This window comes from Gopherus flavomarginatus, chromosome 12 (assembly GCF_025201925.1).
Source record: "Gopherus flavomarginatus isolate rGopFla2 chromosome 12, rGopFla2.mat.asm, whole genome shotgun sequence".
Taxonomy (NCBI): Eukaryota; Metazoa; Chordata; order Testudines; family Testudinidae; genus Gopherus; species Gopherus flavomarginatus.
Window position 1 is genome coordinate 31,727,669 of NC_066628.1, and position 19,875 is coordinate 31,747,543.

The following is a 19,875-nucleotide window of genomic DNA, read 5'->3' on the forward strand; positions in this document are numbered from 1 at the left end:
TTTAGCGCGGTAGTGTAGACCAGCCCTAAGTCTAGCACCACTGCTACTCTTGGGGGAAAATACCAGAGGAGCCTTAACGGCCCTGATTGGGTTTGTCACCTGGAAGGAACACAGTGCTTCTATGACATGCTGGGGACCTGCTTCTAAAGTGGCTCAGTGGGAAGAGAGCCACCTACTGGAGGAGGAACACCACGTCTTCTTGTTCCCGATATACCCGCTCAGCATGTCAGTTCCTCTGACCAAGCCACGATTCCTCTGAGCTCTGCCAAGTCCACCACCTGCTCTCCAAGTTCCTCATGTTCTTCTGAGCCAGTGAACAGTTCACAGAATCTTATTTCACTTTGCAAAACGTTGCCAGCTTTCTCCACTCATCGCTGAAGTCTCATTTTCAATGGAAGCATTTTGCAACATAAAAACACACATTTCCCATCCGTTCCCAATTTATGTAAGGCTTGATCATATGACACGAGTGCTACTGCTACTAGGAATGCTGCAAAACCAGCATAAGATGGCTCTTGTATTGGGCTAAACAAAGTGTAAACTGCTTGTGAATCATGTACAAGAAATGATACCCCGCACTTTACTGCTCTTGTACAGTATGTTTTATTGCAGAACAAACTAATATATTTTACAAATTGAGAAGTTGTACTGGGCTATTTCCAGGTATTCCTATGCAGTGTTCCCACAGTAAACAACCTGAATACAATGGAGTCTATTTCAGAAAAACAGTAACAGGGATTCAGCACCATTATCTGCAATCAATAGAGAGAGGCAAGCATCTTATGTCTGATTGTTTAAATGTCATTTAAAATACCTGATTCTGTTCCCAGAGAGCACTGTTGCCAACAGAGACTGAGGGAGACCGAGGGCAATGGAGTCACTCCTGATTTACACCAATGTGACTGAGACCAGAATCGGCCTGCACCATTAACGGATGCTGTCAAGTTTTTATATCAGGGTGACAAGGACACTGGCAAACTCGTGAAATTCCTTGAAGGCCTTTCCTAGATATCATGTTAGATAAAATATTGCATTTCACCACCAGCAGAACTCACCATCAGCAAAAGCCTTGGATCTGGTGCATAACAGTATTAGAATGGACCTTGTACATACTGGAAAAAGCTTGGGGCTTGTTTACAGTGAGGAAAATACAAGAAGTTATTACACTTGTTAACTAACACAATGTAAACTATAACCTACTCCTTGTCTACACAGCGTGCTGTTGTGTTTAACATCATGTTAGTTGGTCATGGCTAAACATACAGTGCACCCTGGGTTAATCAGGACCCACTAACATGACTACAAACAAGTCAATGCTTGTCTGCACTGACTGTCTTACATCATGTTAATTAACACGTTATAACATGACACATTTTCCTCATGCAGCCATGCCATTACAGTAAACTTCAGCTATGCTGGTTGCAATTTGAACTTTCTGAACTAGTTTTTAAGTTCAGATGGTAGCTGGAATGAAAACCGGCTTTTCCTCAAGACTGAGAAAATGTGATTCCCCACCAATAACACACTTCATAGCAATCTTCTCTTGTAGCTGCAACTGTGCCATGATACTTAATAGAGTTGTCATATTTCTTTATGAGACTCAGAACTCAATTAATTACAGGAAATGCCTTACCAGCAAACAGGCTCTTACACTGAACAGGTTGGCACAATTCACGTTAGCATATAGAAAACCTCAAATTATTGGATTCTGAGCGCCCGATCATGAGCTGATGTATATCAGCAAAGCTCCAGTGAAGTTGACATAGTTATGTCAGTTTACACCGGTTGAGGATCTGGCCCTGAGCATTCAATTCCTAAAGATTTCTCCCAGAAAGAGCTCTAGCCAGGGTGAGACATTTCTCTGTGATGGAACACAATAAAAATTGCCATGAGTATGTGAAAGGTACAGACTAGGAACGATCTCCATTCAGCCAGAGGCTGAATAAATACTAATGTGCTGTTTGTGTTGTATGATCTACAAAATGCTGAAGACAGAATAGAAAATAAACTGGGTTCTCTGAAAATATATGAAAGTGAACTGAATCCTTGTGAAAAGTGCTGGATTGACAGTCCCAGAAATTGAAGTCCTCCATTTAGTCACAGAGCAGGGATGGCATGACTGGGGCAATGCAAGCTTCCCCCTCACTACCCTGCCAATGTGCCTCAAGTCTATTCTGGACAGAATACCTGCTCACGGGGGACAGAGGAAAGCTCAGTATCCAATGAGTCTCCTTGGCTTCCTCACTAAGAATGTCAGTGATGAGGGCCCATTGTGGGGCTGGTGCCTCTGCCATGTAGATATCTGCTCATTTCACTTATTCACCTCATTGCAGTGGTCACCAAACTCATTTCAAATAGTCTAGCAGGAAGCCAAGGGAACATGATTCATTTTTCACCTAGGCTGGATTTTAACTCATGACCTAAGGAGTGATTCCATTGACCAAGTCCATGAGCCATTTAAGTCCCCCAAGTTCCTCCCTCTAAAAAGAAATTAGAAAACAATTATGTAAAGTGGTCACTGGGCACAAGGGATTCGCTTTAAACACACTGCCATAGATTTTCCTGCCCATAATTAGCAAAAGACCCTCTGCTTGACAATAAAAATAGGTGTCATTAGCTCTAATTGATATTAAGGCAACCCAGTTTCAACTGAAAAGCTCGCTTTTGTCTTCTTTCTCTAGCAGGGATTTCTTACATGTGAGCATAAGAAGCAGAAGCATTGGCAAGTGCCACAGGCTGCAGAAGAAAAGTTTCCTGGAGCTGCTGCGATCTGCATCCCTGTAGAACCGAAAGCCGAGGTAGGAAATGTACAAGTTGATAGGGAGTGAAATGAGTGGAAAATTCCATGTGGTGACATCAAGGATGGGGGCCATTGTTGAGAGTCCAATTAAGGCCAAGCAATGACGCAGAGCAACCCGCCGGCACATTGCAGGGTGAGTGACGGACATCATGCAGTATCCTCCTCGTGAGTAATCCTCCCGGAGGCCCCAGCTCAGGGCATTGAAATGAGGAAACTGCCAAGAATAGAGAATTCCTCCCAACAGCAACGCGCCTGCAAAAGGAAAGAAAAGGAAACATGCATTAGAGTGCTCATCTTAGATCATAGCAAAGGAGCACTGCATGCTACATTTGAACACCTATATGGAGCTTACCCACACTACCACGTGCTACCACTGCAGAGTTTGTGACAACTGCCCCCCAGCTCCCACGGAACTCCTGATATCACTCTTAAATACTGTAAAGAAGTCAAGGGGTTATTCTCTGTTTATCAGCAATTATGTGGTTTTTGGAGATTTTTTTTTTAAACTTGCAAATGGTGTTCCTTCAAATAATTTATTTCTGATGCACCTGTCACCTCAATATCTAGGCACCAGTTCAGTTTCCACCGGGGGGTGATTTGTTGAAACTTAAGAGAAGTTTGGTAGAAGAATTTTTTTCACAGTCTCTAGGACACAAACTTATCTCTCCCAAGTTCCCTAACTGGAGCACCCAGAGCAAAAAACACAGTAGATGGAAGGAAGCGTGTGACAGGATAAGCAAAAGTTATTAACAAGATGAGTCCTACTCGCAGACATGCAATGAGAAAAGGAGCCTATGCAGGAAACAGGTCACATCCTGAAAACTGTGATACCAGTGATGACAAAATAATTCAGAGGCTCAGCTGGAGTTTCTCCTCCTTCATTTTGTGAAGATTTCAAATTGCTCACAGGTGTAGAGGCTTCTCAAGTGCTTAATCATTATATCCTGGGGTGGCAAAGTACAAACATGGCAGAGTGGAGCAGAAGGCAATGGAGAACTGCTTACTTCCCAAGACCAACTCTCAATACCGGCTTTAAATACAAAAACATCTACTGATGTATTCTTCAGGAACTCCCAAACATACATGGGACCCGATCCAAAGCATGTTGAAGTCAATGAGAGTCTGATTTACTCCAGTAGGCTTTGGAATGGGCTATATACAGGTGTGCCCCTCATCCACACTAACATCACCTGTGAGACTTCCACCTGTAGAGCCATCTTGGACCTTGCCTGTTGTTCCCTTCTCTTCTACCTCCCCTCCACTCCAGCCGTAATATCCTATTTGCATCTTCCCACCTCCATGTGTTTGTCCTTTCTGGGAATGACCTCCCACTTCCGAGCCCAAGCTACCACTCCTCCTTGCTCATCTAATGGAAGCAGAATCAGGCTCTAACGTCAATAGCAACATTTGGCTTCAATCGGAGGAAGGTCGGGTCCTTTACTCCTTCCTAAAAGCTCACCTCTTCCCAGAAGGAGTGAGTTCATAATAACTAACAGACTAAGTCCCACCTCCACAAAGGGACTTGGGCACCTAAGCTCCACATTTAGTTATCTAAGTCCCAGTTTTAGGTGCTGATGTGATCCACAGAATCATCCTGGCTCCCTGAGTACCTAAGTTTCGGCCTTTGAGCATGTGCACTGCTGCTTCTCTCGTGTCTGAATGCCTGTCTCCCACCTAAGCTTCAGTACGATCCATGAACTGGGGGAAGACAGGTGGAGAAGTGCCTGTTTTGTCAATAGGGCCTATCCAGTAGGCATGCTCTGAGCACACCGAAGGGATCAGACCCTATTCAAAACCCAGCAGGAGGAGGAGGAGGAGCAGCAGCAGCAGCCCACCTTTTAGTCCAGTAGTTAGAGCACAAACCCAGGATGGGGAAGACCTAGGTTCAGTTCCCCCCTCAGCTAAAGGAGGAGAAAGGATTTGAACAGAGTATTTCCCACCCCTCAGGAAAGCACTCTAACCACATCTATTCTTATGTGGGTCGCTCAATCTCTCCCACTGAATCTGCTCCGCTGTGTATAAATACAGTCATTAAGCCTGACAAAGAGTGCGAGTCTGAGAATGACTCTATAGCCTGGGTATTAGGTACTCACCCGGGAGGTGGCAGAAGCAAGGTCCAGTTCCCCTGCTCCAATGATTCTTTTGTTATTGATTAAAGAGCAATAAAATGTGCAGTGCCTAAGTCCCTTTGTGGACTGGGGCCTAAGTTATTTCCTCAGTGATTCAGGTTTTCTCTGGGTCTGTTTTGGTTGTGAACTCCTTAGGGCCGGAAATGTCAATCTTTCTGTCTTGTAGAGCACAATGTCATCGTTACCCTCCTCCAAATAATAATCCAGGCTGGTACCAAGGCCCATAGCTCAAACCACCCCAGCCAGAGGATGTCACTGCTGCATCATCAAAAATCTAAGTTTAAGGGCCGTTTTCTAGCTGCCTATAAGATGCCTTGAGACAAGATGGATGAGATAACATCTTTTTTTGGACTGGTGAGAGAAACAAGCTTTTGAGCTTAAACAGAGTCCAGACCTGAAGAAGAGTTCTGTGTAAACTCAAAAGCATGTCTCTATCTCACAGACAGAAGTTGGTCCAATAAAAGATATTACCTCACCCCCCTTGTCTCTCTAATATCCTGGGACCAACACGGCTACAACAACACTGCATATAAGATGCCTCAGCAGTCTGAGCATTTGTCTCACATCTTCTTAAAGTAATGAATGCCCTTTTCCATTTTGTGAGTTCCATGTCTCTGGAAGCTGCTTACATTAAGTACAGAGACAAGGAAGGTCTACCAGTATGTGAATGCAGATCCTGGACAAATGTAGTGAGCAGGAGAATTACAGGCAAGCCTGGGCTAAGATTTTAAAATGTGATTAGTGATATTTGGGTATCCAACCCAAGACTCCTTAAAGGGGCCTGATTTTCAGAAAGGCAATCTTCAACACTTTCTGAAAATCATGACCCTTTAAGATGATGAGTTGGGCACTCAAATATCACTAGTCACTTTTGAAAATCTTGGCCATGGTGCATAATATGCCATTTTCAAAGTCTGGTGAGACACAGGATTGATGTTTCATCACTGAAATCAAAGCAAGTTTCTCCATTGACTTTGAAGGGCAGCAGGATTGAGCCTATAAACAGTACACCTCTGTAGTATTGGTTTCTTTAGTTTTTTCCTATTCAACTGAAATACTTGCTCCCAAAGGCAGGATACCAGACTTGATGAACCAAAGACAATAATACTCTGCACTTACACAGGATTTTTTAATCTTTAAAGGGCTTTACAAACATTTAACTCATTATTTCTCACAACACCCAGGGAGATAAGTTACAATTATCCACCATATGGGGAAACTGGGGAAGGGACAGAATCTGAAGAAGAATTAATACATGCACGTTGTTTCTGGTTCCCCTCTCTTTGATCTGGTATGACAAGCCCTATATTCTTGTGCCTTTGGTCTGTAACAGAGAGTCTTCACTTATGAAGTTCAATCTTTGGTGTGCAGCCAACCCCCAAAAATCATACAAAACCTCAAACACACTGGAAACTGTAGTAATTCCCTCACTATAACACTATGTTTTCAATTAAAAAAATCATCGAGGCAACTTTTACACACAAACTAACCAGCCAGAACTACTTTGAGACTGAATTCCCATTTGCAAAGACCTGGTTTTAGTACGAGAGGCTTTGGAGTTTTTAACTACTTTTATTACATCACTACTTCAGAAATAACAGGTATTTTATAGAGAAGCTAAACAGTAAAACAATTTAACAGGCCATTATGGGGATTTTAATTGATCCAGTCATGGAGCTACATTTCCTTCCTGATTTTTTTACTGGTGATCCTTTTGTTAGTTTTCCATCTGCCTTGCTGACTTTGTTGGGTTTCCAAAGGCTGCTAAGTGTCATGTACATGCTGACTTAATTGGAAAACAGGAGAGAACGTACTCCAGTGTCAAATAAGCCCTGGCTAGGAACCTTACAAACTTCCAGCCAATGACAAGCATTAAAAGACTTGAATTGCTTGACAAACATTAACTATGTCATAAGTATGTCAATGGTGTTTATAAGCGATGTTATTACATGAAGGACTATAGCTGAAGAATGGGCTGGTTCACTATTCTATAGACTGCACTGGTTTCCCTATGGAGTTCTTCATAGCTCAGTCTATATGTATAACTAGCATAAATGATCTCTCTCTATGGAGTTTAATTATGGTGAGATCAGATTAGTTAGTTCACATCCATGATACATTCTGTTGGCATCTTCTCAGAGTTGGCACAGTATGATCCAAGGCCTAGCTGGTTCATAATTGTAAGAACTGCCTTTCTGCCTTTTTTTTTGTAAATAGTTTGTTAAAGCTGGGAGTTTGGAAACACCAGTTTAATACCAGAAATACCCTGGCCTTCAAAAGCTCCATGGTTTCTCTGTGGCACTGATAATAGCGGTGAATACAGATATACCAGTTTGTAACCCTTATAAAATCTTTCAGCTTCTCCACAGGCTTTATTAACTGGGAGCCCACAAATATCAAACATTTTGGATTTCTTTGCAGAGTTTCTAATAGTAGTGAGTTCAGGAACAGCCATGACCATTGCAAACTCCATCCACTTCTCCAGGTGGAGATCATTACAAATGCTGATGATTTGGAAGAGGAATTTTGTTAGATGTCTGAAACTCCATTGCCCTCCCACCACTGCAGTCATTGTCACCAGTGTAAAATGTGACCATTCTGACTGCGAGAATTTCAATTCCCACTTTGCACTGGTTTAAATGATCACGTAAGAAATAGGGTAACAGAAACCAGGTCCAGTCTCTATAAACTTAAAGGCAAAGTCTGTGATTAACATTAAACTTTAGTGTCTAAGATTTAACTGTTAGCAGTTTTCTTACTGCTTTAATTTTAAACATATTCTAATGGCAAAAATACATTTCTTGACAAATATAGCAAGCTGAGACATCTTCTGAATTTTTTGTTTAAGTGAGATGCAGCCAAAACCTTAGCTATTAGCCAAGTTTGTTTGTTTTTTTCCTGTATGAAGAAAGAGTTACTGTTGCTTGTTAAGGTTTTGAGGTTCCATAAAATGTTTCTTATGTAGAGGAAAAGGCAAAGCCCTAAAACATTTCACAAAGCCTCATGGTAAGAAACTGTAAGATGCCAAAAGCGTCTTTGGTCAAAATTTATGAGTGACGGGTGATTTTGGGCTTCCAAATGGACACACTCCTAAAGCGTCTGATTTCCAGAAAGCACTGAGTACTCATCCTCTGAGAACTGGCTCTTTACGTTGTCATATTGGTCACCCAAAAAGCAAGCCAACCAAAATCACTAGTCACTTTTGAAAATCTCCACCTCTATTCTTTAGTGTCTACGGAATGGGTAAGAATAACATCTCTGGATTATTAGTATTTTCATTATTTGTAATACTGCAGCTCCAAGGAGCCGTACTCATAGACCAGGACCCCACTGTGCTAGGTGCTGTATAAACACAGAACAAAAAGATGGTAAATCCTCTATTTATCCCCAGAAAAGGGACAGTACAGTTGCAAAGGGCCAAGCCACCCCCAAATGGCCCCATTATTGTGCTTCAATGACTATTTGCTAAAAAGCCCAAATCTCAGGTCACTAGAGCAGTTCAGTCTCTGGGCCTGCTCAGTCCTTGGACTCTGCCATTACAAGTAACAAGGTTTTTTATTATGTGACTACCTGTGGAGTAGGATCTGAACTCTGATAACTGATTCACTTCACATAGGGCACTGGACAACCATGAGATGTCAACAATGTCTGGTCACTACCAACCTGGGCCCTCATTAGAATCAGTGACTCAGACATGAAAGGTTCTACTCTCCATTACTAATCCCAATGATCCATGCCCAATAAGGATAGCATAGTCTGTTCACATTAACTAGGATAATACTGAGAAGCATGGCTAAGATGAAAAGTCAGAAAGACATCGCAACTGCAGCATTATTTTGAACAGACACTGCTTTTTTTATAGGACAAAAAAGAGAAGTCCAGACCCAGCTCCTCACCCACTTATTGCAAAGGATGGCATAGTCCAAATACTGTTTGACATTAATATCTGGACAATATTATATTTGTTAAGCAGGCAGTTGAAATTCATATCCTGCATTTCACTGACTTACATACAAAATACACACTGTATAGTGATGTTTTCATCCACCATCACAAGGCAGCCACCTCTGAGACTAAAAGCAGCAGCTGTTAAACAATGCACAATAGTTTAGGACAGGGAGAGAAGAATATTCTTTGCAGTTAACTTCTCCCACCATGCCCGGAGGGAAACTTTTGAAGGCAGGCTATTGCAGAGGAGGGATTTGGTCAGGACACCATTTTTAGCCCTCTTCCTCTTACAAAATGTACGTGGAATTTTTAGTGATCACAAGTGATCAGGACCCCCTGCTCTGTCTCATCTTAAAGATGATACCTCCAGCAACACGGTGTCCCTGAGTATTGCTTAAATACTGACTCAAAAAAGGGGAGAGTGACACTTAGTGGCAGGAAAACCCACTTGTTTGAGGTGGTGGTGTGAGAGGTGCCACATCTAATTATTGGCCTGGTCTGGCATCAGCAATAGCACTGCAAAACTTTTGATGAAATTGTTTCAAACGCCTTTGTCGTCATTTGGGTGTTTCCTTTATAAACCCCAAATATTTCTTCTAACAATGCCTTATTTCTTGTACAGAGATTACACCAAAGAGATATAAGTTCACTAAACGCAAAGCAGCCTAGAAAGATTCATGTAACGTGCAACAATGAACCGCATTGGCTAAAAGAGAAGGGATTGACATCTCCACTATAATGCATTGGATCCACTGCAGCAGGGAAACAAAATTATCTTAGGAGTACAGAGACCAATACATGCATTACATTCCTGTAAATGCACTAAGAGCATGAACAGCTTATTCTCTACCCCTACCCCACTCACTGCTCTTTTGACTAAGCAGAGAGTCTTCTATTCCTCAAAAGCATGGTGCTTTGCAGAACACTGGTTACATTTGTATGCCCAAGTTGGGGCAAACAGGTGTTTTATGTCATCAATACAACAACAACAAAAAAAAAAAAAAAGAGGGAGGGGAGTGTGATCCGGAGTTGCAGCTCAATATGGATTTGCTCCCTTTTCAGTCTCTTTTTGGCCCTGCATATGTATGACTGGGAAGAGGCCAACTAGGCATGTAAAATAAACATAGAATGGTTAAAATGTCAGCTCCAAAACAGATGTTGAAATCTCATTGCATTTCCCAAAGCTGGTGTTTACTGCCTCTGCAACCTAAGAATGCTGTTTTGCTTAAAGCACAATTTTAGTAATTCTTCTGCCTTGAATAATGTGAAGGAATTTTAAAATTATTTCCAGACTTTGGTAGCTGACTGACACATTAGGGGAAAGCACCGGACTTTTGTCTCAAGGAAATTGGGTACGAGTTTGGCTCATGTCAGAAGTGAAAGGTTTGGAAGTCTAAGCTTAGCTTTTAATGGACTGTAGTCAGAAAACAACCACACAGAGCTCTCCTTGATATGACGCAACTGGCTCTCCTTAGTTAAAAGATGTTGAACGAATTACTTCTCTTTAATCCAGACAAGAGCTGGGAGACTTGAATTAGTCCAGCTGCAGCCATCTGCCGATGGGAAATATGGTTTTCCATGCTTTGTATGCCTCACCTTTCTTAATTCATCCTAAACTCTTTGCAGTAGTCCTGCATGATCTGTATAGAAAGTTACCCCCCAGAAAAGGCATGTGATGCTCCCTGAAAGACATCTTTTATCCCCTGCTTACTCTCAGTTTTGTGTTTGTTTACAGCCAAAATTGAACATGCCCATAGGCACTTTCCTTTGAGAATTTGTAAGTGTGCAACCATTGTAGGCCTGGAGAAAGATTTTAGAGTTCAGTTATGGTATCCTGTCTTTTCCCATAACTTTATCATTCAAGACTGAGATTCAGTGCAATCCCAGCCTCAAAATGTACTCTTCTGAGGACTTGGGGATGAACAACTATGATTCTTAGGTGGATGCAGAAGCTGATTTCTAAAGTGGTGTTATTGTCAGTCTTCAAAGACATTGGCTGTTCTATCAATTTACTGTGTTTATGCTACACAGCCATAGTTAACATACATACATATATACACACATATATATATATATATGGGCTGTTAAGCGATTAAAAATATTAATAGTGATTAATGATGCAATTAAAAAAATAATAGTGATTAATCACATGATTAATTGCACTGTTAAACAATAATAGAATACCATTTATTTAAATATTTTTGGATGTTTTCTACATTTTCAGATATATTGATTTCAATTACAACACAGAATACAAAGTGTACACTGCTCACTTTATACTTATTTTGGTTTAAAAATATCTGTGCTGTAAAAAACAAAAGAAATAATATATTTCAAGTCACTTCATGCAAATACTGGAATACAATCTCTTTATCATGAAAGTTGAACTTACAAATACAGAATTATGTAAAAAAACAAAACCACATTCAAAAATAAAATGATGTAAAACTTTAGAGCTTACAAGTCCACTCAGTCCTACTTCCTGTTTAGCCTGTCTCTCTGACAAACAAGTTTGTTTACATTTGCAGGAGCTAATGCTGCCCTGTTTACAATGTCACCTGAAAGTGAGAACACACGTTTGCATGGCATTGTTGTAGCTGGCATTGCAAGATATTTACATGCCAGATGCACTAAAGATTCATATGTCCCTTCATCTTCAACCATAACTTGAGGACATACATGCATGCTGAAGATGGGTTTTGCTTGATAATGATCCAAAGCAGTGCAGATCAACGCACGTTCACACTTTCATCATCTGAGTCAGATGCCACCAGCAGAAGGTTGATTTTATTTTTTGATGATTCAGGTTTTGTAGTTTGCACATCAGAGTGTTGGTCTTTTAAGACTTCTGAAAGCTTGCTCCAAACCTCGTCCCTCTCAGATTTTGGAAGGCACTTCAGATTCTTGGGTTAAGTGCTGTAGCTATCTTTAGAAATCTCACATTGGTACGTTCTTTGCGTTTTGTCAAATCTGCAGTGAAAGTGTTCTTAAAATGAACATGTGCTGGGTCATCATCCAAGACTGCTCTAACATGAAATATATGGCAGAATGGGCATAAAACAGAGCAGGAGACATACTATTCTCCCGCAAGGAGTTCAGTCAAAATTTAATCAACGCATTATTTTTTAACGAGCATCATCAGCATGGAAGCATGTCCTCTGGAATGGTGGCCAAAGCATGAAGGGGCATACGAATGTTTAGCATACCTGATATGTACAAACTTTGCAATACTGGCTACAAAAGTGCCATGCGAACTCCTGTTCTCACTTTCAGGTGACACTGTAAATAAGAAGCCGGTAGCATTATCTCCCGTAAATGGAAACAAACTTGTTTGTCCTAGCGATTAGCTGAACAAGAAGTAGGACTGAGTGCACTTGTATGCTCTAAAGTTTTACATTGAGTTTCTGAGTGCAGTTATATAACAAAAAAAAAATCTACATTTGTAAGTTGCACTTTCATGATAAAGTTATTGCACTAGGGTACTTGTATGAGGTGAACTGACAAATACTATTTCTTTTGTTTATCATTTTTACTGTGGTAAATATTTAATAAAAATAATAATATAAAGTGAGCATTGTAAACATTTTATTCTGTGTTGTAATTTAGGTCAATATATTTGAAAATGTAGAAAAACATCCAAAAATAATTAATAAGTTTCAATTGGTATTCTATTGTTTAACAGTGTGATTAAAACTGCGATTAATCACGATTAATTTTTTTAATCATGTTTAATTTTTTAAGTCAATCGTGTGAGTTCACTGCAATTAATTGACAGCCTAATATATATATATATATATTTTCAGTGCTGTACAGCAGACATATCCCATACATCTCTGAGCATGATTGTATCATCTGCATCACAGCTGCACTGCCTTGAAACGCAAATATGTTTCTCCTTTAACCTGATGGCAGAATTTTCTTCTTGGGAGGGAGAGGTGGAGCTTCTGATTGTTTCCCCACAATTAGCTTCAGGGACAAAAAATAGCTGTTTGGGGTGCGTGAGTTGGCCTGCATCATATTAGATATGTACAAAATGTTGCACAGGGATGTTTTTAAAATAACGTCATTTAGCAAAAAATGCAGGCTGCCATTTAATTGTCAATGTCCACTGTTCTTTTCAGGGGTAGGAGTGGGATTACCTCCATACAATAGAAATCTCCATGTGTGACCACAGAACATTCTCAAGCATAAAGGCATCTTGGAGTTGTACATTCAGAAGTCTTAGCAAGACTAACTGGTGATAGAATTCCACTGTATTTCACAGCTCTAATATTTCTGCAGTGGTGGCATGGTAAGCCTTCAGCCGGCATTTTTTTCTACTACAAACAGAATATACTATTGATTGTATCAGTTGACATGTGAGTGGCTGAGTAGCCTTGAGGAGAAAAAAAATGTATCCCTTTCTAAAGCTTGTTGCATTTATACAAGGTCTCTACATTGCACACAATAGGACTGACTATCAATGTAGCCCTACATGGCTCTATGCTTCAGCCTCCACGTTCACTGATAATTGTGTGCTTTCAAGGTTATATGGTTATGTAAACTAATGGCAAGGGGGAAAAAATCCCAAACCAAAAAGCTTCATGGTCATGGGTTTCAATAGCCGTTTCTTTTGAAGGATGGCACAAAGGACCTGTGGAACAGGACTGCTTCAGTGGAGCAATAGACTTCTGTGCTGGAGTACATAAAGGGAAGGGAATGTTGTATCTGTATATGAACTGCAAACAGAACAAAACGAGGATCTTAAATATTCACTGGAAATGGGAAATAAAAGTAGCAATGAGATTTCCATCTTGAGGCTTTCTTTGGGACAACCTCTAAAGGAAACAGTCCTATAGATTTCTTCGGGTGCGTTTGCCGTTTGTATATAATATCTGTATGTGTACACACACACACACAGCTGAAGGCTTCATAGTTGAAATATCTGTCAGTGTGAATGCAAATGACCCTTTGCTCTTTGTGGAAGACCCGAATTACAGAGGAAGACACGGCACGGGTAAGTATGGAAGAAGCGGTTGGCTATATTGTTTGTGGATTCCCTGGCAGTCTCATAAAGGAATTAGTCCAAGGCTGCTTTAGAAGGACAACAATGACCTGCTCTTTTGATTAATCTTAGCTAGCTTTAGTACCGTGTCTATTGCCTCAAATGCGACTGTGTAGAGTAATGAAATGACTCAGACGTTCACAGGTGCAAGTATGTTTAGGGAGTATCTGCAGGAGTGTCTCAAAGTAACATTTTCAGCCAAATACTATAAACTTCCATAGTCATATATGGGGTTATACTCAAAGGCACTTCAGCCTTCCTTTGCAGCTACTAGGCTGGCTCACTGAAGTCAAAGAGTCTTTACTGAATCCTGCTGCTGTTTTGGTGCCCCCTACTGGAAAGTGTTGTTCCCAGACTGGGGCACTGTGACAGCTGCCCCACACAGTTCAATATTGTTCATCTGGAAGATGAAAGCACTGTGCTGGTAACAGCTGTGCATGATGCATAGAATTGGGATAATGGTGAATTTATTTGACTTTGATTTCATCTTTCAGACTGAGTCAGTCCCCAAAGGTGCCTCCATGGTGGAATCACCACTTCTTTTGTCTCTCGCATGACGAAAAAAACCACAGAATAATTCACTGACTTTTGTCTTAAATTTAAAACAGCTGCCTACTAGCACTGCCCATCTGCCTCAGTTTTTACCCACGCTGAGCACACTTCTGGGCCGCCAGCTTCCTATGCTCATATGTCAATAACATTAATCTCTCTACCTTCCCAAGAAACAGAGTAAGAATTCCTTCGTCATCTTGTCTTTGAAGAGAAGTGAAACCCTAAAAGACTTGATTTTGTTAGCAAAGACCCCAGCTAAAATCCTCAGGAACTTTATAATCTAGTCTTGCTCTGGGCACCAGAAGCTCTCAAAATAGACCTGCATCCATGTCAATAGGCTTTTAAAAATCCAAATTGTTAAGTCAAAAAGACAGTGTGAAAGAAAGAAAAAAGCAAAGGGTTGTAATGTTTATTTCAGCCACAATTATGTTTTTGCGTAACCTCCCTCTTCCTGGCAGACAAGGGCTACACGGGGAAAGGTATCAGAAACTGTCCTTCGTCAGGTCATGCCACAGCACCCTCTCTCTCCTTCTCTTCTCTTTTTTGTTACTAAAACCATCCATCTGCCAAATGTCACTTGCAGATAAGAACTGTCCATTTTTAAATCCCCATTTGTAAATAGATGTTGGCTGACATAATTAATGTCTACCATACAACACAATTTGAATTACAAAGTAAAGGCAATTTAAAAATCAGCCTCCACATGATTACCATTGATACTCAGTCTATAAATTCCATAGCCCCAGGAATTATTTAAATTTCTGAAAATGAATGAAAATCAGTACAAGATGTCTTTCAGGAAAGAGAGACCAGAAGTGGAGCATCTGAGATAAACTAAATAGTCTCTTGCGCTAAACATTCCTTGGTGCAGTAATACCTATGGCTCCAGGCCACCATGGGGCTGCAGTGTCTGCTACACTGTCAAGACTGTTATCTGCTATGCCACTGCCACCTACTCAGAACAAATCCCCTTAACTGATAAAGCACATTATGCTGAAGACCCCTGCTTGTCACGTCTATCGAACTGGGTGGTTTATATGAATGCTGTGGCACTGAACTACTCGGTTCTAAAACCTGAGGAGTTTCAGTTGGGATCAAGCCACCACTGCATCAGTATATGGCGTTCATTGAAACGAAAAACCTTAAGGTAGCTTATGGCCCTCTGGAGCTGGCAATATTCACTATAAATTCTATTTTGCTACATTTGCTAATTAGGAAAAAAAATCAGTCAAAACTGACAATGAAGCAACAGGCAAGCAGCAGCAAGAATGTAATTTAAAGCATATATGTGGCTGTTCTCTTCTGTGCGAAAATAAATAGCTCTGTGTTATTTCCTAAAGATGTCTGTCAGTCACTCATGTATCATGGGCAGAAGTGCTTAACGTGGGTCTCACCCAGAAGGAGAATCTAAAACAAAAAGAGGAAAGCTGTACCAATTCTTTCCTCTGACCTTATCCTAACGCTTATGATTTAAAACAAATTTGCTGTCATTCTCCCCTGCATCAAAGTGAAACAAGTCACTTCAGGGCCTGGATTTATTAGTCAAACAAATAACCTTTTATTTAACTGTAAGGAAATAGTACCACAAAGGAACAGAAGGAGGGGCTTTCAAGGAAGCAGATGTGGCACTGCAAACCACTGTCTGGCAGCCAAGCTATACATAAATAGACCAGATATGTGATGGTGAGAAGCATGTGGTGAGTGGCGTTTATCGTACAGCTTTGACTACCTTACCTGCATTCTGCTCACCCCTAGGATTTATGTTCACATTCCAAATCACCCAGCAGTTTCAAATGGGCACCATTTAAAAATACCAACTTTCCATAGAAATGTTTCCTTCTTTCTCCTGAAATGTGTATTCTGTCCCAAATTACCCTGGCCCAAGTTCCAGGCTAGACGATGTTCACTGACATCTTTAAGTGCTGATCTCTCAAGACCCATCAGGGCTAGAAATGGCAGCAACAGGCCACTGGACATGATTTGTAAAGCACTTTGAGATTGACTGATGAAAAGAGGCATATAAGAGCGAGGCATTGTTATTATTGGAAATAAGAGAATCCCAGACTTCCAATGGGAAATGCAACACTTCCTTCTTACCTTGGAAGTTGCTGAGACACTAGCCTTTAAAGTTGTGGCATTTTAACGTGCATTTATTTTGGAAAATAAAAATAAATTCCTAAAAGGACTTTGGAAATAAAAAAAGGTTGGTCAAATCTGCGGCTTTTGGAACTAAACCTGACTTATTTTCTTTACCTCTGCTGAAGTACAGATGTTATAAATGCTGTTTCAAAAACTGCACCTTCAGCTCCAGAACCACAATCCAGGAAGCGTCTTAAATTACGGCAAAGGAACAACACGATCTTTCAGCAGTAAGCCTTCCTGAACCATGTCAGTGACGTTTGCTGTTTTTTGATATATGGAAGCAGGGCAGTGATGGCTACACAGATTTGCCCACCAAAGAGGGAAGTGAAAGAAGTTCTAACCTTAACGACTACCTTTGCCATAACTAGAAACATACACAATAACGTGATTGCTCTGAACACTGGTGCTTGAGCAGATTGCAAGGGGAGAAAATCCACAATAAAATGTAAACCCAAGAAATTCCAGTGAAAAGGTGAGTAGCTCTCTTTTCATTAGTGTTCTGACTGCCCTGCTACACATTCTTCATTGTTATTCAGCTGGATATTCAATCCTGTTTTTAACAAGGTGCAAAGGTATTCTCACACCTTTACCTAAAACAGGTTAGGCTAGCTAATTACACTTCATTAACAGGTTCCATGACTGTGGCTATGTGGGTTTAAGAGAATGGGTGCATGTGCTCATATATGTGTGTGAACACACATACAAACCTCTTATAGAGGTCTAATCCTGCAAGTGCTGAGTTCAGGGTGTTTGGCACTGGAGAACTGAGCTCACAGTGAAGTTGTTTTCCACTATTAGTCTATTTTCATTATAAAGAGGAAAGCACTTTTCATATTGCTATCCAGTGAAGCAGTCAATTCTAAGTCACTGTTATTCACGGTTTGCTATACTCGAGTTCCACCACAGAGATTCATATTTACCCATACCATTTCTGCCGAGGAAGCAGCTCAGCCTCACCCAAACTAAATGTGAGGCAAATGTAGGGAGTTCTACCTACCTGGAATTGAGAATGTGGAGTTACTTTAAACACTGTGCAATAGCATACTGATACATGAATAGAAACACAGTGTGACGAAGTGGGGATTTTCCCTTGTTATGTTGTGTGTGAGCCTATGTGAGTCTGTTTTGCATGAATGCTGTGTGTGCCTCAGTTTCCCTGTGTATTGCACCAATGTGTAGGTGGTGGGAATAAGGGGGTGTGACTTTTGCGGAGGCTGCTCCAGCTGCAAGGCCTCTGCCCTGCCAGTTGTTCCTCCTTCGGCCTTTGTCTTGCTTCTGGGCCAAGTGTCATCTGGTCGCATCCTTCTCCTGGGTCTCAGGTTACGAAGGGGCAGCGGGATAGGCAGCTGGAGCAGTCTGCGCAAAAGTCATACTCCCTTATTCCCACCACCTACACATTGGTGCAATACATAGGGAAACTGAGGCACACACAGCATTCATGCAAAACAGTAAGACTCACATACAACATAACAAGGGAAAATCCCCACTTCGTCACACAGAGGAATTGTCAGACTGTATCAGACCCAATGTCCATCTAGGCCAGTATCTTGTGTCTGACAGTGGTCAGAACTACATCTACTTACCTACTTTTTAAATATACACAAATATTTATTTAACATTTTTAAAATAATTCTCTTCTCTTCAGTAACACAGAGCTTCCTAAAAGATCTCATAGGCATTCCACAACACAAGATTTCATCATCTTTTCTTAGGACCCATGATAGAGTGAACAAATTAAAACCAACATGCCAAGAAACATGCAGTTAAGAAACTTTCAACACAGTTCTGAGTAAGAGCTACATCAGAATAGATTACATACAGAGGCAATTCAGTCTGATTTCCAAAGCAAGTACTAACGTGTACCACAAAAAATGAATGGTTTGATAAGGACTTTGCATGGATTTTGAGTATTCCTGTTTAGAATTCTGGTTGTTGCAAGCAGTTCAAGAAAAATCTTAAACAAGCCAAGTAGTGAGATGGGTGCATGCTAAACAATTCCATAATCTACATCATCCTGCTAAACTGATTTACATAAAATAAATCCAAAACAATTGTTACATTTCTCAATGGGCATGTTACCTGAACTACACCAGTTTCACTTGAATATAACAAATTAGTGATACTTTTAGGCTGTACGTTCCTAATTGGCAGGAAAAACAAGCTCCAATTGTCTCAGAGTTTAGCTTGTGAACAGATCAATGTTTATATGTGATGTAAAAATAATTCACAGTTACTTAAAGGAATCTCCACATCTTCAGGAGGGGAAAAAAGGAACTTTGAGAGTTTAAAAGGAGGTAGTTAAGCAATCTACCAATAAATTAACAGTCTAGGATAGTTTCTAGAATGTGGTGAGATAGTGGTATACCTCATAGGACTTTTTCTGCAGAAACCCTTCGGCCCCACTCATCCCACAACTGAAGTCAACTTAACTTGATCTGTTTCTATTCTGAATTTCTAAAACATTTTGTTCTATTCACAGCCCACATGCTGAGTCAGTGCTCTTCGTCCTGATTTTTGTTTCCAGACAGTCTCAGTATATATTATATGGAACTCATCCTGCAATCGGTCCTTTGTCTCTAAAGCCCTCTAAAGGCAGAATGACAGGATCTCTGTTCATTTCTTCAGTCCTAATACGGTACAGTGCCATGCATGTTTGCCAACACAAACAAGTCTTTATTAACTACATGGAATACAAACCAGTTTTTGTGGCATTGTGCTACAATATGTATTGCATCATCCTCCGCTAATACCTGTGCTTAAGGGAAACCAATAGTTTTTGTCTCCAGGGTGGTTATTTTTAGCTGTCTCAAATGCAGTAATGGCAACTGCCTGTCTCTCCAATTTGAGACTTATATTTCATACTCACCAGCATCAAGGCTGCCGGTAGCTGCAGTCCAGCCCATGATGGGGGGAATTGCACCAACGACAGCTCCCACCCATGTGTTGATGATGCTCATTCTTTTCATCGGTGTGTAACAACACGTGTACAGGAAAATGTTGAAGGCTCCCAGTGCCCCAGTGAGAGGATTTACTCCCAGGGTCAGCAGGGCGATTCCTGGAACTGCACAGGAGGCAGCAAAGGACACTGCAAGCAGAGGGCTGTAGGGAAAAAAACAAAAGCAGAGGACACACGTTTGTTAGCAAAAGAGCCTGCGGTCACCCTCCCCATCCCCATATCTCTTTAGAGCAAAAGCTAAAGTTAAGGTTGCAAAACATTTTCCATTTCCACATTATTTCCAGGATGCTTGTAGCTTTTTTCT

The 19,875-nt window shown here is 40.8% G+C and overlaps 1 protein-coding gene across 3 annotated transcripts in view; it reads right to left on the reverse strand.

Moving 5' to 3' along the window:
• Positions 1-587: 587 nt before the first annotated feature.
• Positions 588-19,875, reverse strand: part of LOC127032236 (protoheme IX farnesyltransferase, mitochondrial) — a 157,296-nt gene continuing 138,008 nt past the window's right edge. For all 3 annotated transcript variants that reach the window (XM_050919372.1, XM_050919373.1, XM_050919374.1), the window contains 2 exons: positions 19,482-19,714; positions 588-3,052 (listed from right to left, as the gene is read on the reverse strand). In XM_050919372.1, the coding sequence (XP_050775329.1) occupies positions 2,646-3,052; positions 19,482-19,714 (640 nt within the window). In that variant the 3' untranslated portion in view covers positions 588-2,645. The remainder of the gene's footprint in view (positions 3,053-19,481; positions 19,715-19,875) is intronic.